The sequence below is a fragment of the Calliphora vicina genome, chromosome 1 (genome assembly GCF_958450345.1).
Source record: "Calliphora vicina chromosome 1, idCalVici1.1, whole genome shotgun sequence".
NCBI classification, from domain to species: Eukaryota; Metazoa; Arthropoda; class Insecta; order Diptera; family Calliphoridae; genus Calliphora; species Calliphora vicina.
The window spans coordinates 108,541,476-108,568,618 of NC_088780.1; the positions used below are offsets into that span (position 1 = coordinate 108,541,476).

A 27,143-nucleotide genomic window follows, 5' to 3' on the forward strand; every position below is an offset into this window, starting at 1 on the left:
TTCATTATTATAAATAATTTAGTTATAATTAAACAATGAAATAAAGAGTAATTAAGCTAACTAACACTTGTTGGAATTTTGTGAATTTTTATTATGAGATTTTTAAAACTTATTTAGATTAGTCGACTTCAGAGTCTGATGAATCACTAGGAAGTAATGGATCCAACAAAAGTTGTCTAACATCTTTTGATAACGGTTCCACTTTTTTATAGCTTGCAGATGAAACTAGAGATGCTAATCGGGACTGATTTGGTAAAGAATCCCGAAATCCCGACCCGGGGTTTCGGGATTTTCGGGAAATCTAAAATCCCGAAAATTGTAAGAAAGAAACGTACATAATTTTGTCTTTACAATTGAAAGAAAATTTTTTATTTAGCAATTAATTTTTATTAGACACCAAAAAGCTTAAAATACTTGCATGAGTACATTATATAAGAACAAATAACAATAAGGTCTAAAATCAAATCCTATTTTGCGCATTTCGTCTTTTATCCAATGATATTTCAGTATTTTTTATTGGATAAAAGGCGAAATATGCAAATGTTATATTTTTAATCTAAATAAAGCACTACCATATTTAAAAGGACTCATAATTTTAAGGCAAATTTGGTATATGGGCATTTGTTTTTAGCAACTTTTAAGTAGTTAGAATTACATAAATTTCATTTTTATATAATGTAATTACCAATAACGCTTCTTATATACAATCTTAAAAAAATAAGGAACAAATTTAGTACGAGATTTTACATAGTCCCAACGATAATAATTTCTTAAAAAAATTATATAAATTCACCTCGCACTTTTTCGCAGCTAAATTTTTTACCATATGTAGTCTGTAATATGGCCTTGATATTGGTAAAAAAATTAGGACTGCATCTCGCAGCATTAGTAACTGGCAACCTTCCGAAAATTCAAAAAGTAAAAAAATTAAAATTCTATAAGAATATGGCCATTGGTTATCACAAATAGCGAAAAATATATTTTTATTTTTCTGATTTACCAAGCCGCATATTCCATCTACATAAAAAAAAGTAAAAATACAACTTAAAGAAAACCTTGTACTATCCAGCTTAATAACAACTTTGAAACCAATTCTTCATAAAAAAAATTTCTGAAATATTTTTTACATTTAAATAGTTGTCAATACCAAACCACTGAAATTATTAATAAATGTTAAATATTTTTAAGTACAGCAACAACTATAGATTGAAACTACATAACAATAAATCAAATATGCGAAAGTTTTTTTTTTTTATTTTGCGCCACTAAATTGTTGATTTCTCCCACAGTGCGTCTGGCTGACTGTCCATATAAATAATCGGTACTTAATTAGTCATAGCTCCCATATACGACCCTCTTCCGTAAATCACTTTAAAGTGATTAAAGTGAAAGCATAAATCTCTTAAAAATGCTGGTAAACACACAAAATTCAACATAGTTAACTTTAATATAGACATAAATTACTAATTTCATGATGATCGGTCCATAATTGGCCATAGCTCCAATATAAGGGCCACTTCCGAAAATCACTCACGAATATAAATTATTGATATTTCAAAAGAAATATGTTCATTTACTTAGTGTAGAGTATTATACTTTCTTACTTGTTTTCATTAAAAACATAATCTATAAAATTTCAAAAATGATTACGATTTCTTAAACGGTCGTTTTTTATGAACTTTCAATGCTACATAAATATGTTGGATTTTCTTATTTTCACTGAAATCAGTTAATATTTGTAAAAAAGCTTTGCACGCCAGATGATGTCGACTTTGATACCCTGTATAGCACCATAATTGTCCTTACATCCCATATATCAGAAAAATATATTGTCACATATTGATGGTGGGTATACAAGATTCGGCACAGCCTAAAATCTTAAAACTTTCATTAACATTTTTTAATGAAATAATCTGGATTATTTTACTAAAAGTACATTTTTCAGGGATCCCCTCCCCGCATGTCGTCTTTAAATACTTTAAATATTGTTGGGGACACTATAAGTTAATCATAGTGGATAAATAAAGAAAATGGAATTTGTCATTTCAGTAACGATGACAAAAAGTCTTCTATTATTGGCAACTTAAATTATGTATATAATACAGATTTAACTAATACGCATATACAAAATTTTAAGACGTCAGTGAAAGTGGTTTTTCTTCAAAATTCAATTGAGTTCCGACTGTTCGAGGTCGCAAATAACTTCCGAACATGTATGATATATCGGTGCAAAATGGCATAATCGCTCCATAAATGCATATAAGCTTTAAATAGTTAAGAACATTTTATAATAAGTTTTTTTAGAAAACTTGTAAATCAATAAATGAGATTAATTTAACACCAATTAAAACAAAAAAAAAACACTTAAAAAACAATATTTTGTTCTGTGTAACAATTTGATATCAAACTGTCTTCGCATTGTAGACGCTCTGGCATTTCTGCCAACTCGAATGTTAAAGGAAGTATGAAAGCAATACAATGACTTTTTCCTTAAATGGAAAATAAAGTAATTGTTGCAAATAGTGTAACACTTGACCTTTTGTATATTAAATGATTGATTTAATGCTTTCTACAAGAAAATAGATAGAAAAACGTACGTAAAAAAACTCACACACTCAAGACATTAGATGACACTCAATGCATAAAAGGGAAACGGAAATGAAGACAACAAATCTGTGTATAAAACCAACTCGATTAAAACATGGAAATGAAACACTTCAGCAGAGTGAAAATTTATCAAATCAACGAAGAGCGAAGAGGGGTGATTTGAAAAAAAAAATAATTTACTCATTTGGAAAAATGGATTCGCAATAGTAAAGTGCAAAAACCAACCCCCTGACAAACAAAGAAGAATAGGAAAACGAGGTGGCAAAGAGTCTTTGTGTTTGCTGTTTTTATTTTTTTGGTTGTTTGTATGTTTTGAGAACATTTTCCTGTCTGTAGAACGGTAACAAAAGGTGGTGGTAGTGCTGGATTTATTATTGTATGTGGACTAATAGTGAAAAACCATTTTACGCTTAAACGTTTGTGTGTGTTTCTCGGTGTAGGTTTTTTGTATTTTATTTTTGGGTAGTGTTGGCAAAAGACTAAAAGAATTTTAAACCAACCACCTTAGATTCAGTTGTGTTTTAAACACAAACAGACAAACACGTCATCAAAAACTCAACTAAAACTTTATTTAAAAAAAAAAACAACTGAAAAACAAGAAGAACGAATTTTCGAAATAAAACGGTTTACAACGTTTAACTAAGAAAAAAAGTCAGTAACGAAGAAGAAGAAGAGAGAGGGGTTCTATTGTCGAAAGCAAAAATAAAACAACAATTATTTGATGTTGAAAACGCACTAAAAACATTTATACACACACTCTCTCCAACTAAAAATATTCAAAAACCAAAAACATTTACACACACACACATGAAAAACTATAACGTGCTCAATAGAATTTTCACAAAAAGGATATAATTCTAGCAAGGATACTTATATATATTTGTGTATTTGTGTGTATAGAATTTTCGTTGGTTTTGTTTGTAGGTCTGTCTGTCTGACAGGCGAGAGTAGACGACAGTAAACGTTTGTTAACGGTTACGGATATACAACAAAGGATATGAACGATTTAAATGTAAAACATTGATGATCGTGAAAGGACGTATACATTTTTAATAACGGATAAAATACCAAACAATTTTATTTAAATATTAAACAAACAAAACGTGAACATAAAAAAGATTTAAGTGAAAGACAAGAATTAAAAAAATATTTAAAAAAAAAGTTTAAACTAAAACTAACAAGCATAAAAATAATGAAAAGTTGAAAATTACTAAAGAAAAGTTGTTAGTGCTTTTAGAATAAAATTAATATTAAAAGAAAAAGATTTCAATTAAAAAAATAAATTAAACTAGAAATAAATTAAAATCATGTCTTCCTCTGAACATGAAGTTGATATCAGTGTGGTCTCTAGTCCCGAACCCAGTCCCATGGGTTGCGGTCAAGAGGGTCATGAGACACCCTTAAGATCCAACTCCCCGGCCCGTTCACATGGTGCCTCAACGCCCAACTCAAATCATACACCCACTACAGCCGCAGGCACACCCACATCAACCACTTCCAATTATCATCATCACCATAGTCCCACCACTATGGCTGCGGCAGTGCCACCAACAGTTTTACACCATCACCTACAGCATCATTTGAATTCCTTGAATGCCGGCCATCCGGTAGCTTTACATCATGCCTTGCACAGTTTTGGCCATCTAACACATCCCGCTCACCAACATTTACTGCACCCAGCGGCTGTAACTCCGTCGGCAGCACATCATTTCTCCAATGCTCTCAACAGTGAACGTCTTAGTCCACCGGCCATGGCAGCCATGGCTCCCAAGTCACCCGAATCCACTACTACCGAAGAATCTCAAACAAATAACAACAATTCAAAGATGATGAATAACAATGATACAAATACCGCTGGCGGTCAACAACAACAGCATTCAGCTGCTGCTGCAGCAGCGGCGGCAGCTTTAAATGGCAATATTAATAAAGTAACTTCGGGCAATGGTTTCACTAGTTTCTCTATATCCTCCATTTTAAGTCGCAATGAACCCAAAAAGAACGGCTCTAATTTAATTACACCCATACCGCAATTGCCGCCGACTACGGTGGGCGCTGGAGGACCTCAAGATGCTGCCATGTTGTCAAGGTAAGATTGTGTTAAATTTGTTTCTATATGAAGATTTTCAAGTTTTAGAAGGTTTTCTTATAAAAGTGTGCGATTTTTTTTTTATAATATAAAATATTAGACTTATTGGGAAAATAATGTTAACATTTATTTTCACAAGCATTTAAAATCCCATTTCTAAATTCTCTGATTAGAAATGGAAGAAATGGAGAACATTTCTGACATTCACAGTTTTTGAATGGAGTATTCGCATTAGTTTAAAAACATTAAATAGTTGTGATTGAATCTGTACGTTATAAAATTAATTTTCCTGGCATCTTTAGAACGGATTACTAATCTAGTCATTTAAGTAGAAATTAAGAAGTCTTATATTTTAATTTTTTTTTTAATAAACTTTTATGAAAAATATGTTGACAAATATTTCCTATATAAGTTTTTATGCTGTACACGCTAGTTTTTGTTTTAAAAGTTTTCAACTACCGTTACCGCTAAGCTAGCGTTACTGAAATATGTAACTGTAATTAATAATCGGAAATAGCATTATCGATATTCTGCATTTTAAATATATCACCGCACAACAAAACTCTAATAATTTTTTAAAGCTCGATAAAGCCCATATACATATGTTTGAAACAGCACACTTCATATAGACAAACTGCATTTTCAGCTTTTCATCTCGTGATCTTTTTCTGGTTTAAATTTACAAAGGAATTGAAATTTGCATTTCTTCTATATGTTGTTAGTTTAGTGCAAATAACAATTTTTAATTACATAATAGTGAAAAAATTTTCTAATTTATTAAATGTTCAAGGATATAATTTTTAGATTAATTCATTTACTAGTTGATTTTTTTTAAAAATAAATAAGTAAATCAATAAATAGAGCTAAAAGGACCAAATGTGAGAATGATGTATATATTCATGATATGATATACATAGTTACACTTTTTAAAATAATTTATGAAAAATTCTCATAGATATTACAGGATTAATTATTTGAAAAACAATTTTTTTCTCTGTTTTTTAAAAGATTAAAGCTAAAATTCTACCGAAATAGCAAAATCCTCCTATTTAATTTGGCAACCATATTGGGTCAAGTAATAAAATTATATTGAAATATATAATCAAATATTATACCTGCAATTTTAAAGTTCTTTAAAAAGAAAAACTGAGTAGGCTGTCCTACTATATAGATCAAGAACGTAACCATGCCGAACCATTTTTTTTCTCTACGTAAAGTTAGATTTGCAATAATTATAAAACTCTTTGCAATAATTATAAAACTCTTGTTGAACACATTCAATGTATTCAGTTTGAACATTATCTAAGTTATACTGGTAATAAAATGTTTTCAATTCAAAAACTTCTTACATGTTTTAGAAGTGGGGTACTGGTTTGTGGTTTATAAAACTAGTATAGAACAAGTTTTTAGGAAAGTCTTAGAATTGTAGAAAGCCAATATTTTCTGAAGGGATGATATTCAATAAGTTATCAAACAAATTTTCTATTTCAGCAGTATCCATCCTTGATGAAAATAGTAATTCTAGATTCTAGAATCATACTATTGTTGAATAGTTAATTTGATATAAGTTGATTTAAATCTTCTTATTTTTAGAGTCCGACATTTAGCATTTTATATACTAAATACTACAAATATTATTATTAAATTTGAGTACAAAAAAAAACATTAGCGGTATTCACAATGTAGAGTACTTGGCCTGGCAATTTTACTGAGCACAATAGCACAATATCCAAAAAATAAAAACAAAATACATTAGAAATTGAAATGTTTGTCAATAAATAGCTCTTCTGCTTTTTTACTAGGCCAAGTACTCTACATTGTGAATACCGCTAATGTTTTTTTTTGTACTCAAATTTAATAATAATATTTGTAGTATCTGTCTACATAATATTATTATTAAAGTCATTTATTTATGTATAAAACTCATGTGAATAAATTTCAATTTAATTTAGTTTGAGAATATTCCAAGAATTTGTTTTCTTAAATTTAATATTATATGCACAGATAAGTTGCATACTTTTAGGTATTAATCGAAATAATAATTGTGTGTGTTTTGCTTGAAAAACAGTTTAATTTAATAATTGACAGTGATTCGAAGTTTGGGTTAATTTCGGTGTAACTAAAAGTTTATAATAGTATGTAATTTCATTTACAAGAAATATAGAATAGTTATGTAGTAAGTAGCTATTTTGTTTTCTTTTAGAAACTTAAACACATAATATATTAACTCATATTTTATTTCTGTAGACGAATTATTTGTAATGCCAATAATAAACTAGCTATTTGTAGACAATAGGAGTGATCTAATTTGAGTGGAATGTTAAAATTTTTTTTAAAACAATGACATTTATCAAATTCGTCCTAACTTAACTACGGAGAAGGTTTACTGAATTAGCAGATAATCAAATATAGTGCCTGTTATTCAACTAAATCTCTGTGCATAATAAGGAAAATCTATATTATTTAAAAAAAAATTGTCTCCTTTTTAATCCCTAAAAAAAATCATATTACACAATAGACAACAGACAGATAATCTATCATTTCCACTGTAGTTTGAAACTATAAAACAATTGTCTGTAATTTGGCAAATTGCTACACAAAACACTAAACATTATGTGGTTAATATGTAAAAATTTTTAAATATTCATGATATTTAAAATAACATAACACTTTAAGTGTTTATTAGAATGAAAATTTATTAAATTTGTTTAATTGTTTTAGCAATAATTGAAAAACTATTGAGTTACACTTTAAAAAGAAACGATCAACATTTTATTGACAGCTGATAAATTTGTATATATGGTTACAATATTGAAAAACACAGCAAAATGTTGATAATTAAAACAATACACCCTTACAAAATTGAATTTTTTAAACTAAATACTTAAAACTGACCTATAAATGTGAACGCTAAAGGTCACTTTAATGCCTTAATATTAAACTATATGTGTATTATATTCAAATAACTTACAAAATATGTTAAAATATAATCAAGGATCAAGTTACGTTTCATTTTTTGTTTTTGGTTATTTTAAGTTATACCAAAAAAGTTGCTTAAATTAAGCCTTGGAAAAAGAAACCCCTAAAAACAATTGAATTTCTTTTAGTTTTGTTAATAATGATCATTTTCATTAAATTAACAGAAATTATATAAAAATATTCCCCCTTGGCAGTTCTGGTGTGTTGTATTTAAAAAGAAACCCTGTTGGTTTGGCTGATAAAGATCTGGCAAGTGCTAAAGTGATGTACACATTTATTTTCGTTTATTTAAAAACAGTAAAACCCAAAAAATGAACATACACAAAAAGAAGCCATCAAGATAAAAGCGGATCCTCCCGCGTTTGTGGCTCGTGTAAGCAAGCAAGCGTGCGTGAGTGAGTGCAAGGTATGGCTTCTTTAAATTGGCGCTTTATATGACGTGTGCTTACCTTTTTGATAAATTTATCATTTTAACATCTTTTAAAATGTGCCACCTATCAAACAAATGAAATTTATTTACATATATTATATTTTCTTTTCGGTTTTAAGGGTTTAAGCCTAAAAGTCAATGAGAGTAAAGATGAAGTATGATTAATTAAAGCTTAACAAAGTCGTTGAGTAATCGTTTAATTATTTTGTGAGTAGTTTTTTTTTAAGCGTAGTTTTTTGGGGGATGTTGGTTTAGATAATAAAATTGATTAATGTTTGCTTATGAATGTTTAAATATTTTGATGTAATTAACCTTATATTTAAATAAACCAACAATTTTTCTGCTTAATTACAATTATGTATGTAAATATTGATTGATATTTATGATAAACATTGTAAATGCAAAGAAAAATACTAAAGTAATACATGGTTTAAAATTTAAATATTTATTTGGTGTTAAAAGCATGAGCTTTTAAAACTAGGTTTTATAAATCGAAATTTTGGTGAAATTTTATTATTTCCCCCATAAACCTAATTAATCTTTTAATTTATCAATGGTTTATAGAAAAAAATTCCCATAGAAAATTAGTTTCATAAACCTTTGATAAATTAATAAGCAGATTGTGAATAAGTCCTTTAATGCTTAGTTTACTATAATATACAAATTCAGCTTATTGAATAAACTAAAAAAACCGAAATACCGCAATAGAATTAACTTTAAGTAAGTCTAATCTGCGCAGTTGGTTTAGAAATATACATTTTTTTTGGCAAACAAAAATATTTTTTTTTAGGAAAATTTCGAATTTTTTGTTTTTTATAACGGCATACAAAATTGGAAAATGCAGTAAAAAAATTCTATTTCTAAAACAATTGCAAAGATTAAAAATATGTTAAGCCTTTCTTAAAGGTAATTTTATTGCGGAATTTCGGTTTTTACAATTAATTCAATAGACTAAACTGTTTTTGAGTTACGTGAATATATGTATGTTATGCAACCTCCTCCATTTTCGAAATAACGGTATATCTCGAAAATACGAGCTAACCTAAAAAAGCGATTAGCACAACTGAATTTAGCGTACCGAATTAGTTTAAGCCGCTGCACAGTGGAAAATTTTGGTAATTTTCGGATCAAAAATCTGTATCATTTGAATGGATGAGGATTTTTGTAAGATTTTTTTCTTGTTGAACAGGTAGGACTTTAAGCATTAATATGTATTTTTAATCAAAAAAATCGAATTATTAATACAAAAAGTTATGAACGGTTAAAAATACATTTTTAATTTTTTTTTGAGTTTTTGTATAAAAGTAATTGTACTATAGTACCTCTAATTCACATATTTTTAGATCGATTTCAAAATTCTAAACAATTATGGAGAGACATCGAATTAATCTTTCATAAATGTCTGAATATTTCATGAAATTATGTAAGTTTTTATGAAAAGTTTAGCATTTTTTTTTATTTTTTTCGTAATTTTTCAAATTCTTCAATAGTTATTTTAATTTTTTTTTTATGTAAACCTATTTTCTGCACAGTGTTTTATAATGTTATAATGTTATATAGACAAAAATGAGACATTATTTGTTAAAATCGGTTTATATTTGCAAAAGTTATTAAACATTTTCGAAAAAATTTACCTTGTAAATTAAAAATTATACAATTTTTTTTTTATACTAAATTTACTTTATGTATAGTTATAAATTTGTATAATCTATCATAGCAAAATAAGCTATGAAAAGCAAATAAAATCAAAAGAAGTTGATAACTTTTATTCTTAAATTTCCGAGTTGCTCAACATTTTTGCGTGCTATTTGTTTATAGGCAGCAAAAGGCAGGTAATTTTGATATATATTTTAGATAATAAGTTAAACTTTAATTCTATGTTAAAACTAGATCGGCGGCAAAGGGCGCCAATAGTTAAAATCCTAGTCAAAGTTTCGTAGGTAAGCCAAAAAACATTATATATTTTAAATTAATAAATTTCAAATCTGCTAACAATATATACAAAAACATTTACAAATATAGAATCTGGACAAAATACCCTTTTCAACAAGGTTTAACAATTCTGAAAAAAATAATTATAAATATTAAAAATACGCCCTTGAATAAGGTGTAATTTTAACTCCCCAAATCTTTAAAGTGGAAAGTAGTGTATTCTGTCGCCATTTTCGAATACTTCTGTTGATATAATAACTATAATTTCAGCAAATTATTATTGCTTGACATCTTAACTTTACGATACAAGTTGTTTTATGGTTAATTTCAATCATTTGCAAAAATCATTTATGAGATGCATACACCTTATATAATCCACTGTGCGCTTGTTGGCCCTCTTGACAGAAAAAAAGTTTCAATTTCATGCACAGAGTAATCAATTCCACATTGCTAAAAAAAAACCAAATTCATTGAATTTGTTAAATAGATTTGGTAGTTATCTTGTACAGAATGTTGATTATAAGGAAATTTGGCTTTAAAATGTTTAACTTTTTTATTTGTTAACTAGGATCGTCCGGTTTTTTTTTTTATTTTTATAACGCTTTTTTCCACTTTTTTGGAAAGAATTTGAAACAGAAATGAACCTTTTAAACCATATATGTATGTTTCATCAATATTGCTGGACAATAACAAACTTAAAAGAGTACTACAAAAATTTACTATAGGAAATTGTTATACATACTACCTAAAAATGTATTTAAATACCAAGCTATTTTTTACTATAATAACAAATATTTAAACAAATTTTCATTACAAAATGAAATAACATTTTAAGTTTAGCTTTTAGCTTAAAATTCCTGCAGATTATTCAACAAAAAAAATTATGAATTTAATAACAACCATAAAAACAATGAATGTAAAGTGCTAATGCAGCAATTATTGTGTTAAACATTTTTATTTATGTTAAAGCTATTGTTTTGTTGCAATTATTTTCCACTAAATGCTTTTAAATGATTCAAACGTCATCATCATCATCATCAGCCATGCAATTGTTATGAGTATTATTAACAGTTGTATAAATTCCGGAATAGGAAATGGATTGTAAAGTCACAGTTTTTGCAACACATATAGACAGATAGTCAGATAAGTAAATACACATGCATACATTTTGAAAACATTTAATCCCTTTTTTATATTGAGGATTAGATTATAATATTTTGCACATAAATGTGTGCACGGATTTGCAACATTATGCATTCATAGCTCTACAATACAGGGTTGCAAAGGTATTAAATCTTGAAATCATATAAAATGACCCTATAAAATGAACGAAATTTTGTTAGACGAATCCATTTTACAATAATTCCTTTAAATCCCTGGCATTACGTAAACATGTTAGCTGAAATTATTTGCTTTTAATTATAATTGTACTTCAATAATGATAACAAAACATAGAATCAAATATAACCAAATAATAAAAATGGACAAATTTCTAACGTCATTCTCATGTAATATATTAAATAACCTTAATACAAAGCAGCTAAACAATAGAACACCAAAAATAAAAGGAAGCAGAAGTACGTACCAACAAAAAGGACAGCATGTACTCGAGACCATACAATTGTTATAAATATTAAGTTTTAGATTTACAAAAGGGTGTGTATATGAATATGAGTAAACGTATATTGTAAATATATTTACAAATGTATATGGAATAGGAAAGATTTTGTTTAATTTCCCATTTGTTTTCGTAATTTGTAGATTTGTTAAATCTGTTCTTTTACACACACACACACACTCATTCTATTTTATATGTGTATTTACAAGCTTAAGTGTATGTAGCTAGTAAAAAAATTCATACAAAAAAAATTTCGATCTTCTTCATTTACAAACTTATCAAATTTCATATTGTTCGACTGCATGCCATGTTTCGTCGAATAGACTTTATCTATGTTTGAAGGAGGGTTAATATTTTTTTAAGGATTCCCTTTTTTGCAGCAAAACATACATACTTCTGTTTGTAGTTGTTATTAGAGATGCCAATGGCGAGATAGAGACAAGAATGGCCATTTAGTTAGAGTTTTAGGACGTTTGGAAAACAAACGTAATATCTGGGAAATATGTATGCAATTAATATTTTTTGTATGCGTTTTTGTCTTATACGATAAAAATCAGCTTAAATACCCCAAACGTGAGGTTAAGGGAATTGTTTTGTGATTTTATGAGTAGTATATTGAAAATTAATTAAGTGATTGTTAAAAGCACAAAATTTTATCATTTTTTTTATTTGTTTGATGGTGCAATGACAGATGCAAACTTATTATTCACTTGGTGATGGAAAATTACTCCCGCTTAAGAGTCATAAAATATAGTACTTTTTGTAAAAGTATTTCTAATATTTTTTTCGTAAATAATATACAGCATAGCTTTGCTTTGTACTTTTATCACTTTAATACTTAAGTTCTTAGTACTTTAATATTTCAATACCTTAGTACTTTAGGACATCAGTACCTTAGTACATTAGAAGTTTATAACTTTAGCATTTTCAAGTACTTTAGTACCTTTTCCAAAGTGTTAAATATTTCCGAAAAAGTATGGTATTTTTTAAATTGTATTTTTAACGAGAATACTATTTTAAAATGCATGATTTTAATACCATTTTATAATTGAACTTGCTACTTTTTATAAGTCACTATTTCAAAGCTTGTTCTCAAAGGATCATTCCAGAACTTTTCCCACTAAATTCTCTATAGGACTCTGGACTTTATGAAAAGAAATGAAAGTAATTTATTACACTCTATTACACTATTAGTACTCTTTCACAAATAACTCGTTTGTACCAATTTAGTACCTTTTGAAAAATTATTCTGTTAGTATCTTTTGAAAGATACTACTTCTTATTAAAATATAAAATGTTGATCCTTTCTTTTAAATAATTTACAAGATTTTAACAAAGTACCTATAGTATTCCAGTTTGTGAAAATTCTATATATTTTAGTACTTTTAAAAATAGTACCATTTAAAGTATCCTCTGATAGAGTAATAAAATCTTAATCTCTTTTACCAATGAATTGTGTTTAAATCTCTTTATTAAATTAAAAGGTTTTTAGAATTATTTTTTTAGTACTTCTTAAAATAAATACTCTTTAGCAACAAAAAATTTTAGTATTTTTTTAATATTACGCTATTAGTATTTTTTGTTCTAATATGTAGTACACTACTCTTTTAGCGTTTTATGTAAAAAGCCTTAAGGTAGGGTCACACATGACATTTTACTTTATATGATTCAAAACAAAAAATTTAGTTTTATTTTATTTGATACTGTTTGATCTTACAAAACACTTGTAAGAGTAAACAGTGTGGTTACGCTTTTTTGAGCAAATATATGCCATGTGTGACCCTACCTTTAGTATCATTTGGAAAACAAAAATTTTGTTACTGTTTGAGTGTTCTTAAAAAAGGTACTATTTAAGTATTTTTAGATACTTATAATGTATAATAGTACTTTTGGAAGTATTTTTAGTACTTTCTGTAAAAAGTACTATTTTTAAATTTTTTGAAATTGAACTCTTTTCTATCTTAGTATTTTTCAAAGATGTCACATTTTAGTACTTTCAAAATATTATAATTTAAAAAGGTTTAGTACTTTAAAAAAAAATGCTAACAATTCACTACTACAACAATATTATGTATTAATTACAATTCAAAAATTGGTACCTTTTCAGAAGATGGGTTTGTACTTTATGTACTTTTGAAAAAAGTTTTATTTAATTTATTTTTTTAAAAGCCTTATTTTCGTACTTTTTAGAAATTTTATAAATGGACCATTTTAGTAATGTTAAGAAAGTTACAAACTTTTAACTACTACCATTTGGTTAAATTACTATGCATATCTTAAAATGTAAACGGGTACTAAAATAGTACTGTTTCAATAAGTAATAGTTATTTCTGCATATATTGCTGAAGAACAATTTGTCAATACTTTTCAAAAAGTACTGTTGCAAAAAGTTATAATTGACATAAATAGTAACAACAATTATATTTGTAGTTAAACATAACCAAATATCTTCACTTTCAACAAAACGCTAACCTTTTACAGCATTATTTATAAAAATTTTGGAATATATAATCTCTTCACGCACGATTTTTAATTCCTTTACAAAAAGACACTTTTGCACACACATTTTGCTTTAATAAAACAAAATATATAGAGCAAATGTCATAAAAGTCCTCTAATACCCTCGAGTGTTTACAATCCAATAAATACAATACTCGCACAACACCACAACAACATGAGTAAGTTACTCGTGCAGCACAACAAACAAAAAGTAAATCTTGCTACCACAAAACAAAAAGTAAATCTTGCTATTTACTGCTTACCGAACAGTGGACGCATATGACTGTAGTTGGCAAAATAATCTTTTACGTTTAAGATTAATGTGGCACGCATTCGACACAAATGCTCACTGAGAAACTGCGTATGCAATCAGGCGTAATATTTTGTAAAGAACAAATCAAAAAAAAAAAAAAAGAAGAATTAGGAAGATACGGAACCAACTATGGAAAAAACCCTACTTAAACTACATAGAAAACAAAAATCGATTTGAAATTAACATGGAAAACGCATGAATCAAAAAAGTACAAACTCAAACGAGTACAATATTATTTCTGTGTAATAATGGTACTTACCCAGCCAAAACAGCAAACATCAAACAATAAATAAATATAAAAAGGTAATTGAAATATTTTGCTACTTTGTGGTTTTTCAAGTGACCAGGTTGTTGGTACTCTGCTGTTAGCCACTTTAAATGCTTGAAAAGTATTACACTGCAAATAGAAAAAGTATTCAAGAAAAATGGTAATTAGTACAAAATATGTTTAAAAATACTATAATAACAGAAATTTTAATTTAATCTTGGGTACACATGAATGATTTTCAAATAAAATTTTAAAAGGATTTGATAATATTCCAAAAATTATTTAAATACTTTTGTTGTCATATGATTTTTGCATTGGAGGGGGTAATTTGTTCGATTGTGCGGGATTTTGGTTTTAAACTAATTTTAACGTTATTATGAGGGTAATTTGTGGGATTTGAGATTATATTTTATTTGTATTAAGTTCGAGTGCTGCAAAGAATTTGATATGTACCTATACATAAATCATTTACATACCAAATACCAAATTTTTTCACATATTTTCTTTGAAATTCTTTAAACATAATACGAAATAGAATTTATTTTTTTTCTCACAATAGTTATCATTCTCTTAAGAAGTTTGGTATTGAATATCAATCCAAATCGGTTTAGCAGAAAAAAGTTATGAATCAAAATTTGAGATAATCTCGAACAAATTTTATGTTTTATAAAAAGTGTTTATTACTTTTCAAATTTCATATTATTTAACATAAATTATAAAAAATATAACTTAAAACAATTTTCAGATTATAAATACATATTTCTCTAGAATTTGTTTTGTTGTTGTTTAACAAAAAAGCGTCAAAAATGATGAGATAATGATTTTTATGATGTTTATTATACCCTACATCACCATAGTGGGGAGCGTATAATGCGTTTGTGCTGATGTTTGTAACGCCCAAAAATATTAGTCTAACACCCACCTTAAAGTGCACTACCTGATTCCATTAAACGATGTTCGTTCGTCCATGTGTCTTTCTGTAAACTTTGTGTGCAAGTACAGGTCAAAATTTTGAAGATATTTCGATCAAATTTGGTACATTTGCTTCAGCCCAAGGACAAGGTCTATTGAAACTGGCTGAAAGCGGTCCATTATTTCACGTAGCTCCCATACAAATGTTCTTCCGCAAAATGGACTTTATCGGTCATAACTGTTTAATTTATATAGGTATCTACACAAATTTCGCTTCAAATAAGATTTTTATATACGAAAGTCATGTCACGTAATTTTATGATGATCGGTCCATAATTAGTCATTGCTCCCATATAAGGCCCGATTCCGAAAATCATTTTAACGAGAACAAATCTCTTAAAAATGTTGGTATCCACATAAAATTCAACAGGAATAAGTCTCATATAGACATAAATCGCACGACCTAATTTCTTGGTTATCAGTCCATAATTAGTCATAGCTTCCATATAAGGTCAACTTCCGAAAATCATTCTGGAAAATAAATTACTGAAATTTTAAAAGAAAACTATTTTTGCTCTTGTTTTTTAATTACGGTTGGAGTGGTTCCAATCACTACTTTATACTTTGAGGATAGTATAGTATGTATTTTTGAGCATAAAAAAAACAATTATTCATGTTATTTTTTGAGGTAACGCAAAATTGTTGAAGCAATCAAATTTATGGTATACATTCGCCATAGGGATATTTTGCCAAGAAATTAATGTTTGCAATGAAATATATTATTTATTAACATATGTTTAGCAATGGGAATATACAAAAACACGGCTTTCTACTTTCACAAGTATCTAAATTTGAAAAATTTTGCTGATCTATTGAATTTAAAATTCTCTACAATAGTTCTGTAATTTTATTTTCCCCACAACCTTAATACAATATAATTTCATAAAAAAAATGTATGCGATAAAAAAATCCATACTTTCACACATGTTTTAAATTTCCTAAAGGTTTTATGTTTTAGTCTTATTTTTTGGTTTATTTAGTTGGCAACAATTTTGTATAATATCATTGTATTACACTACAATATTTTCACACACCGAACAACCCTGCTGTTCATTAACCTTTTGTTAACAACCTTAGACGTTTGTCAAATGAACCGATTTAAAAACGTCAGTGATTTGTATTTGCATTTCTATACAGCTATACACAAGACCGCACTAACCTTCTCCAGCCCACCTTACCAACCAGCAGACAGAAATCTCCATAAACTGAGAATAGCTTGAAATTAATACACAGTTGGTAATTTAAACCAAACTTTGCCCCCCCAACCCCTTGTGGAAAAGTATCTAAGTAGTAGGTGACATTAACCTTTTCAACCTGACCTGATTGCTGTTTTTATTTAATCAATAAATTATTTATTTGTTTTATTGCTTATTTTATAAAATGTTCTTTAGTTTTTTTTATGTATTAAATTTAGAAATTATTGAAAAATGTATTTCGTTTAAGTATTTTTAAAATATTCCTGCTTTTTGTCTCTTGTTTGTGTAAATTGTTTTGGTTGATTTGTTGGTTTCTTGTAGGGTTTCTTTTACAAATATCTACTTTATGTTTTGTTGTTGTTGTCTTTTATGGTTTAATACCAATATTTATTTTTTTTTTGTAAAGCTTTTTAAAAAGTCAATTAGAGAAACAATTTAAGTGTGAAAAATAAAACAAGAACTAAATAAAAGAATGCACCAAAAAAAAAACAACGTGTAACAAACAATTAAATAAAAAAGGTGAGCAGAATGTCATTTAACACTAGAAATATCACAGGGGGTAATAAAGGTGAGTAAAAGCAAAGAATAGAAATCATAAATCATGAGAGCGGGCCATAGTAATAAAACCCGCCATAAGAAGTTTTTTCTTGTACATGATGCGCATTCTATATAATTTATATTCTTTGGTAAAAGGTTTCACCAAAACCTAAACTTTACTATAACAAATCTTTTATTATTAAAACAAGTAACAAATTAAAGTCTGTCAGGCTCGACCATATGATACCCTTCACCGAGTTGAGTATAAAATTAGGTGGCATGTGTTCTGTATACATAAGTATATGAAACTTATTTGTATTGAATTTTATTTTAATATCAACATTTTTAAGAAATGTTTTAAAATAATTTCGGAAGTGGGCGTTATATGGGAACTGTGTGTAATTATAAACCGATCATTATACAATTTGGTGACATGATTGCGATATTTGATTTATGCTCATAAATTAAATTTTCGAAAATTATCCTTATATTGGCGCTATGGTAAATAATGGACCGATCGCTACTAAATTTGGTAGTGCGAGTTTAACTTATTTATGCTGAATTTTGTTTGGATATCAATATAATTAAGATAATTATGGGAGCTTAACAATTTGCAGAGAGGGCAGTTATGTCCTGAGTAGATTGGTATACTTTAAGGTGGGTGTTGGCACATTATTTTTGCACGTTACAGACATTAGCTTATCCCCAATATACCCTCCTCAATATAGTGGTGTACGGTATAAATACTTAAGTATTTTAAATAAATTTTGCTTAATTATCTTAATTTATGTTGGACATAGCTTTCCTACCAGCAACCTATTAAAACAAACCCTTGTCATTATTCATTTTGCTTTCATTTTTTTGTTTCTATATTTTGTACAAATTATGTATGTCCTTTTAATTTGGTTCATTGAAACTAAAAACATCTTTTGCTAATTGTTTATAAATGTCCCTTTACATTCAAATCAAAAGATGTTGAAAACAAAAGCGGCTTTTGTCTTAAAAGCTTCCTCCTTTCGTCAACCATATAAACAACCTCAAATAATGTTGGGCTAATTTCATTTTTATCCATATTTCAGGTTTACTCTCATTTAGTAAATAGAAAACGAAATAAATAATAAATGTAATAAATACGTTAAAATTTAGCCCAAAGTAAAATGTTGTTACAAATTTTTTGTGTAAACATTAAATGGGTGTCATTTGTGGCGGAAATGTGGTAGATGTAATATATTTTTTTTTGCTGTTGCTGCTGCTACAATTGTTGTAAAAGGTATCCAATTTTAAATAGATCTGTCTATCTGTATGTTTATTTAAGCTCCCGCCCCCTGTTGTTTAAATATTTGTGTTTTGGTGCTTTTTATTTATTTTTTTTTTGTTATTAAGGGTAGTTTTGAGTTTTCAGTTTGTTGTTTAAATGTTTTAACTTTTTTTTTGTTATTTTTTTTACTTTTTTGGTTACAAGACAATGAATTTTTAAATGAATTGTTTAGGTTTTTCCATCTCTATTTTTCATTTTTTAGCAAATGGTCTATTTGTGGTTTTTATTTTGTGGGGTCATGGTGGTGCCATGTTAGTAAATTCAGTTGGTGGGTAATGGAGTTTGAAAAATTAGCTGGTTGTTAATAAACATGTTGTTTAACATAAGGTTTCTTTTGTTAATTTTTGTGTAGACTGGAAAAAAAAAGAAATTGAGATCCTTTTAAGCAAAAGGTAAATTATTTAAAAAGATTAATGTAAAAAAAGAAATAATATTCTTAAACTGTTTAAGTCAGATTACTCGTATTATGCAGAAAGTATTTTATGGTTTGCTTTAACTTAATATATAGATCTTGTTAAGTATAAGAAATATAAGTTAATAGCAAATTATATGGCTATTAGTAAATGAGTTTTGAGTTCAGTAAAGGTTAGTACACCAAACTTTTGAAGTTCGATCGAATCTAAATCAGTGGATTAGTTAAATATTATTATTGCAATACTGCTTAAATCTTCAAAGATTAAAATATTTGTATTAATTTTTTGTATTTCATATAGATGTGGGTTTAGCAATTTACCCCAGTGGTTTATTTCCCCCCCTATTTACAATTTTCTAGATGATTTGTAGAGAATAACAAGAGATGTTTCCAGAAAAACTCTATTTAAACAAAAATATGTGGTTTGCCACTTTATTTAAAGACCTAAATCAGTGTATTTGTCAATAGTACTTAATATCAATTTTAAAAATATTGAAACACCTTTTCGGTCGATGATGAGCAAAGATATTGCCACCTAGCTCATCGTATAATCGATATTAGGAAAATCCGAAACGTTCAAGAGTCTAGATTGGAATTGCCCAAATGCGACTTAAAAGAATACAGCCGATGTGGTCGACTCTGTCCAGCAACATGAATCAGTGACATTTCGGCCTTTTTTTCAGATTAAAATTCGAGCAACGTTACCACAACTCATGAAATTGTCAATATTATTGTATTAGCCGCCTTGAAACTGCGATTTGAACTCGCTAGACTTTATGGTAATAATATTTAAAGACAGACCCTTAAGACAATAAAAATTTAAATTTCGACTTTTTTCGAGGTCATTCTTGAAATACAGCCAGAAACCGAAAACAAAGTCATGAGAAGTTTAAATAGGATGCGAAGCCAGCCCCATGCAAGCAATAGTATCCTAAAATATTTGGATCATCCTTAGGCATTTTATTTATAAGTAAAAACAAAAAAATGGTTGTATTATGAACTTTCTGACAGTGACAAAGTTATAACAAAACTGGAAGTTTTACAACTTTTGTACGGAAATTGTTATTAAAAGCATTTTTGTTATAATATTGTCATTATAGTCAGAAAGTGCAGAATACGTGCAGTAAATGGTCTCACATTTTTATTAATAACTTTTGCTCGACTAAACCGATTTTCAATCTCATATGCTTAGGACAATTACTAACATACCCTAACAGGCGAAAATCGATGCATCGATATTGAATTGCATTTGTACAATGTACATGCATCTTTACTTAATTATTTAATCAATCGTGACTTTAGTTTGCAAACAACTTATTTGTTATCATATACTAGACATTTTTTATAACATAATTTCAACATTGAAGTGGTTTTATATTTTTATTCATAACATTTCATTCATTTCATATTGCTTAGGACAATGACAAACATTAGCCTTTAGTATGAAAAATACATCGTGTGTGTTGACATATTTTTGCAAAGACACAGACATAGACAGTTTTTATAACAAAATTTAAATTGGCTTAAATAAAAAATGTCTATAATCTTTTTTAAATCTTATTAAATAAAATCTTTTCAAGAAAAATCAATGGAATTGTTTAACAAAACCATATTGTTTGCTTTGTTGTTTTATAAATACAAATTATAACTACTTAAAACAAACACTTCTCTAACTTTAAGCATTATAAAATAAAAGAAATAAATAAAATAAAAGTCTACAAAAAATTAAAAATTTTTGTAAAAACAAATTCCTTTCAAGTATACAGACATATTGTCTGGAGATATAAAATCTAAACAAACCCCCTCTTCACACAGTATCTGAATACACAAATAGAAAAGTGTATAGTATAGCTAAAATCTATGACCTCTAATGATTACCTGTTTACATATACATACCTATTAACATCTATTACCATTAGTTACCCCAACCACCCACTTCTTTGCAGCATTATGGTTAATATTACCTCTACCCTTCAAAATATTTTGCTGCAACTAACCATTATTCTTTACCCTTCTTAATCATCCATTAAACATCTTAATATTTAACATTTTCCACAACCAGGAATGGGGGGAGGATGTGAGAAATATAATAAGAAAAGAAACAAATCACTTAAGTGCTTTATTAAGTCAAGTAAAAGAAAATAAACAAGAATGAAAAAAAGAAGGAAACTTTTATTTTTAACAAGGATTTCCAAAATTTAAGAAAATCAACCCTCCCCAAAAAATTGTGTGTGTAATGCCAAAAGTACCTGTTGGAAGTTATGTACAATCTGCTTTACGTACAACCCTTCAAACATTTAAGACTATGAACATGATTTTGTTGTTGACTTGATTTATCATGTTAAGATAAATACTTGTTAAATACGGATGGATGGATGCTTATATGTTAAAGAAAGAATTTTTAAGATTTTTTTAAGGGTTGTATTTTGTTTTGTATATAAAACAAATCTTATAAATATTTAACAGCTGTTGCTGGAAAAGCTTTTTCTTTAGGTAATTTTCTTTAATACATATGAGTGTTGTTCAACTAAAAAGGGTTAGTTTATTAACTTGTTACTTTAAGCTTTAAATTCCTTGATTTACCACACTTTTATAAAAACACTATACCAAAGTTATTGATTTATTGCTAAATTTGTGTGTGTTTTTTTTCTTTTGCAGATTGGGTTTCATTTCACAATGGGGGGCTTTGGCTGGTCGTTATGCTGCTTTATGTCCACCCGGTTGGCCTTGGGCGCCACAACGTATGCCTTTCCACAGTCCCACACATGGTAAGTTATCTTTTAAAAAATTTCATTCATACAATTATTGAATGATAATCGATTTTTCTCTTGTTCGAATAAAACGAATAATTCGAATAAGTGATTTTAACTTGTTCGAAATAATTCGATCACACGTTTAAAATTAATCGAATTATTCAGATAATTATGTTTTTTTTTCAATTTTAAACATAGAAATTCTATTTAATTTATAGTATTTTAATAATGACAATACAATTTCATTCTATAGAACCGATTCTCAACAAATCTTTTTTCTATGCGGAAATTAGCTTTTAAATATTCCAAATATTGAAAATATTTCATGGTTCAAGTTTTAAATGTCAAATGCCTTGAATTATAACATTCATGAGAGTATTAAATAGATAAAAAGTTAACAACAATTTCTATAACAACAAAAACAAAATTAGAAAACATTTCACTTGTTACTTAAGGCCAATTTACATGATCAAATTCAATTGCATTTAGTAGGGTCTTAATGCAAGAGGCCAATTAAATAGGCTTAAGCCCACAACTAAAATACCAATTCAAAAATAAATGCTACTCAACTATAAATACATACACATGCAAAAGCTCTACACACACTCACACACATACTTACACACACACCCACACATGCATACATACATTTATTCATTCACCATTAAAGCCATCTTATATGACTTCCGTTAGTTAAATGGCCAACAATTACTACTGCAACTATGCATGCAGTTGTATACATGCCTGCTGCATTCCAAACTATTGGAATTTGTTATTGTAACCGTTAAACCGTTTTGAAATACAATACCTTAAATGAAACTATTTGTACAAATTGTTTTGGCCATTTAATTGAAATTATTCGGTGGGGTGAGTGTGTTGCATGCATGCATTATTTGTGTATGTCTTAATTGTTGTATTTACGGAGTTTGAGTCCATTTTGCTTGGCTTGAAGATTACCTTGTAAATTAGAGACTTTAAAGTATTTGCAAATAAAACGAAATTTCTTAAGAAACATTGTCATGAGAACACCCAGAACAACATTATTTTCCAACACTTTGCCAAGAAACCTTAATAACGTTGAGAATTTATTGGAATTTTGTTAATTGTAATTAATTGCGAATAAGATTAAACGATTGTTTGTCTATACATATTTACCTAAGTTAACAAAAGAATTTTGATGATTAAGTGGATTCCTCAGCTTATTATTTCTTATACAATGCAGAAAAGAAACGAAAAAAAACTACTAAATATTTTTAGTTTAAATACAAATTTAATTAAATTATTTTAGTTTACCTATGACTTAAATAGAGGTGTGAATTTTTTATCAGAACAAACAATAGAATTACATAAATTCTTATAGTAAAATTTTGGAGGATTGTTGAGTTATCTTTACACTATCTGTGTTGATGTTTAACCCTTAAATGCATTATTTTTACTTTTATTTTTCTATAAATATTTAGTTGATTTTTATTTATTATATTTCCTTTAGCTTTAGTTTGATTTAGAATTTCGTTAGCTGAAACTTTTCGTACTCCATTTGATTTTTCTGAATTAGAATCTGAATTAGTATCAAACTTATATTCGTCTAAAATTAAGTGGAACTGGAATGTAGACAATTGGCAACAATATGCATTGAAGAGTTAAATAATCATTTTATAATAATCATCTGAATGAACAAAAGCCATTTAATTTATCAGATGTAACTTTAATCTAAATAACAGAACACCTTTCAATTTCTTAGCTCTGCAATAGGACTCTTGCGTCATCTCAGCTTCAGGTACAAAATAAAATCTTTTAATACGGTTATTGAATGTTGGACGTGAAGGTGTTTTCGACAGACAGACAAACTAAGGGCCATTAGGCAATATGATATCTCCCTCTCTATCATAGAACAATCACAACATTTTAAGTTTATATAACAATTCATGGGAAATATTACTAAAATCAATAATTTCAAAATTAATTCATAAATTTTTAATACAATAAAACATTCCAATAGTTCATGGTAAAATAGTTTATTTTACAATATGTTTAGAAAATAAAGCTTTATATTTGTTATTTGATTTTAAATGCCATAAATCATTAAAGAGAAATTTAAATAATATAAAATTGCAATAGATCACTGAAGTCAAAATAAAAAACACCAATTACAATCAAATTCTCTAAAAATGTATTACATATTTTTTAAAAATTTGTATAACGAAAGGCATGGAAAATATGTATGTCTTGCAGTTTCAATTCAGATATATTTTTGCGTTAAGAAAAACTTATGCTCTAAACAATTACATTTATCGCAAATCTATAGCATTATTTTTGGCTTGGTTAACTATAGCATATGTTTAGGTTGAAAGTTACTAATAACAAATTCAAAGTTTAGATGAAAGTCAATATTTACTGAATTCATATTCTTGCGAAACATGAAACTCATATTTTGGAAATCATTTCTGAATTGAAAATTATTTTTTTTACAAATGTAAAGCTTAGTAAAATGTATCATATATTTAGGATAAAAATTTAAAATTTTGATGAAAGACATTGAAAAGTTCTTTACATACTAAAATTAAAAAGAAAAGTGTACCTGTGTTCATAAATTTTTTAAACCATTTTGTATTTTGCTAAAAGCCAGATATTTAAAAATATTTGGGTCGAATTTTATCTCGACATTTACTTAAAAATAAACATCCTCACTCATTAATATCTAGTGTTATTTATTTTTAACTCTTTGTCTTCATTATCATTATGTTTTATTTGCATATAAAAAGTCAAGTGCCTGTTAAATTTTTCTGGTTATTTCTGTAAATTGCTGACATTTATGACGTTGTTGTTAGAAAACAAAAGATTTTGCTTAAACGCCATTTTTAAATACACACAGAACTAAAAACAAGCAATTATTACAGTTATCTTTAACATACACATACATACACACGTACGCAAAACTAACAAAAAAACCACCTTCTTTACAGGAAACTAAAAACAAGAGGAAATAAAAACTACCACCAAAATACCTATAAACACTCTTTCTAAAAAATGCTGTACAATGCTTATAAAAGAGAGTAAATTTCTTGCTCTAGGCACAAGCGCTTTGATAGCTCAACAGAAATTGAGAAATTGTTTAAGAAAATTACAAATTAGATTTATGTTATGAATTTCAATACAATACTTTACTTCATTAAAATTAAAAACCTTATATTAATTAACTTTTTTTATTTCTTTATCTTTGCAGATAGTTCTTCTACAAATACAACTGAGAATCCCTCATCGCCACCTTCCCCCCAACAAAATGGCTGTTTGGCTAATGGCAACAATAACAACAACAATAATAATGGCACAAAATCACCCTCTCCCCATTTGTCATACCAACAACATCAGAGTCACCATCATCATCATCTCTCACAACCCCATCAGCCCTCAACACCCAACAGTTCGAGCGCAGGTCTAAATCATCATTCCTCACACTCGAATTCCAGCTACTTACTACCCACCAGTTCAAATGAATCCGACGATGATGGCGAGGAAATCATTGAAGAAGATGATGGCACCGACGGGCCTTCAGATGGCTCGTCGCCTCAGGGTGATTCGAATCAAACAAAACGTAAGAAAAAGACCCGTACTGTATTCTCCAGAGCACAAGTATTCCAATTGGAGTCAACGTTCGATATGAAACGCTATTTAAGTTCGTCGGAAAGGGCCGGTTTGGCTGCCTCTCTGCGTTTGACCGAGACTCAAGTGAAAATTTGGTTCCAAAATCGTCGCAATAAATGGAAGAGACAATTGGCCGCTGAGCTGGAAGCTGCTAATATGGCGAATATGGCCCATGCTGCCCAACGTTTAGTCAGAGTGCCAGTGTTGTATCATGATGGTACATCTGGTTTTGTGCCACCACCACCACCTCATCCTCATGCCATGCAATACTATGCTGCAGCAGCAGCACGCAACAACAGCCCACCACGGCCACCATTGTCATCACTCGTATAGGGGGTGGGGTGTCTAACTGCGGCCGCCGTAGCAGCTGCAGCAGCTGGTGTTTCCTCAACTGCAACGTCATCGTCAACAACAACAGCAACCACTTCGTATGGTCGACCCACAACGCCACACTCACCTCATCATAATCTTCATTTGTCACACCATGCCCATCACCATCATGCACATCATCATCATTTGCAGCACCTAATGCGTGCCTCCACGCAATCACCATTTCATCATGCAAACCATTCCTCGTTGGCAGCAGCACTAACACCACTCTCGCAACATTCGCACGATGAGTCTGAGGCCGATGATACGGCCATAGATGTGGAAAATGAGGATGAAGAGCAACAGAACTCTCATGCTCAGCAGCAAACTGCTAATATGGAGGAAATGATGACGGGAAAGTTTTCTCAAACAAATGGTCACTCCACTACTCCTACCACACAGAGTGCACAAATGTCTGAGTTGCAGATTCCAAAAACTCAGCATCAGCTGGCTTTGGAAAGGCAAGTTAATGGTGTGCATAAACCAATAATGGGCGGTGGAACAGGCACAGGAGTTGCTGGCGGTGAAGATGGAAAACTGAATGGCAATTCAAATCATAACAGTATGGCAGAAAAAATAAAAAATCATACAATTTATTGAGAACACAAATTGTGGCCATTTAGCAAAAAGAGTTATGAGTTATACTGTAACAAAATATTAGGTAATAAATTCAAATTTATAAACTTTAATAAAAGAAATAAAGGATCTTTTTAAAACTAGATGGATATATTTATATGCAGTTTTAAAAATATTGAACATAAATGTCAACATTTATATAAAGACCATTTAATTTTTTACCAAGAAAAAAAAATATACATATATGTATATAAAAAAGGAATTGGTTTCATAAAAAACGAAAAAAAATCATAATAAATATTATCACATGTATAATGTAAAAAAAATCCTAAAAATTTTATAAAATATGAAAAATTAAACCATATTTATTGTTCCTATTTAATTTCTGTAAATAAAATCAATTATTATTCCCCTTAAAACAAAATGTAAAAATATAAATTAAAAAAAAAAATAATTATAAACTTGCGAAACTTTTGTATATGTCTAATTGCTCAATATTTAGTATGTTAAATATAAAATTCAAATCATGTAAATTTATACCAAAAAAAAGTAAAAACCGCATAAAAATTATTTTAACCGTTATTTTATAAGAAATCCTCTAATATGTATAAAAATATTTAACGTCTTTAGGCGTGT

The 27,143-nt window shown here is 28.4% G+C and overlaps 1 protein-coding gene across 1 annotated transcript; it reads left to right on the forward strand.

Annotated features, from left to right (window-relative positions):
- Window positions 1-3,565: 3,565 nt before the first annotated feature.
- On the forward strand, window positions 3,566-25,895 carry Hmx (H6-like-homeobox). Its single transcript, XM_065515470.1, has 3 exons — window positions 3,566-4,693; window positions 21,826-21,935; window positions 25,144-25,895. The coding sequence occupies exons 1-3, from the start codon at window positions 3,915-3,917 to the stop codon at window positions 25,893-25,895; spliced, it is 1,641 nt and encodes a 546-aa protein (XP_065371542.1). The 5' UTR covers window positions 3,566-3,914.
- The last annotated feature ends 1,248 nt before the right edge of the window (window positions 25,896-27,143 follow it).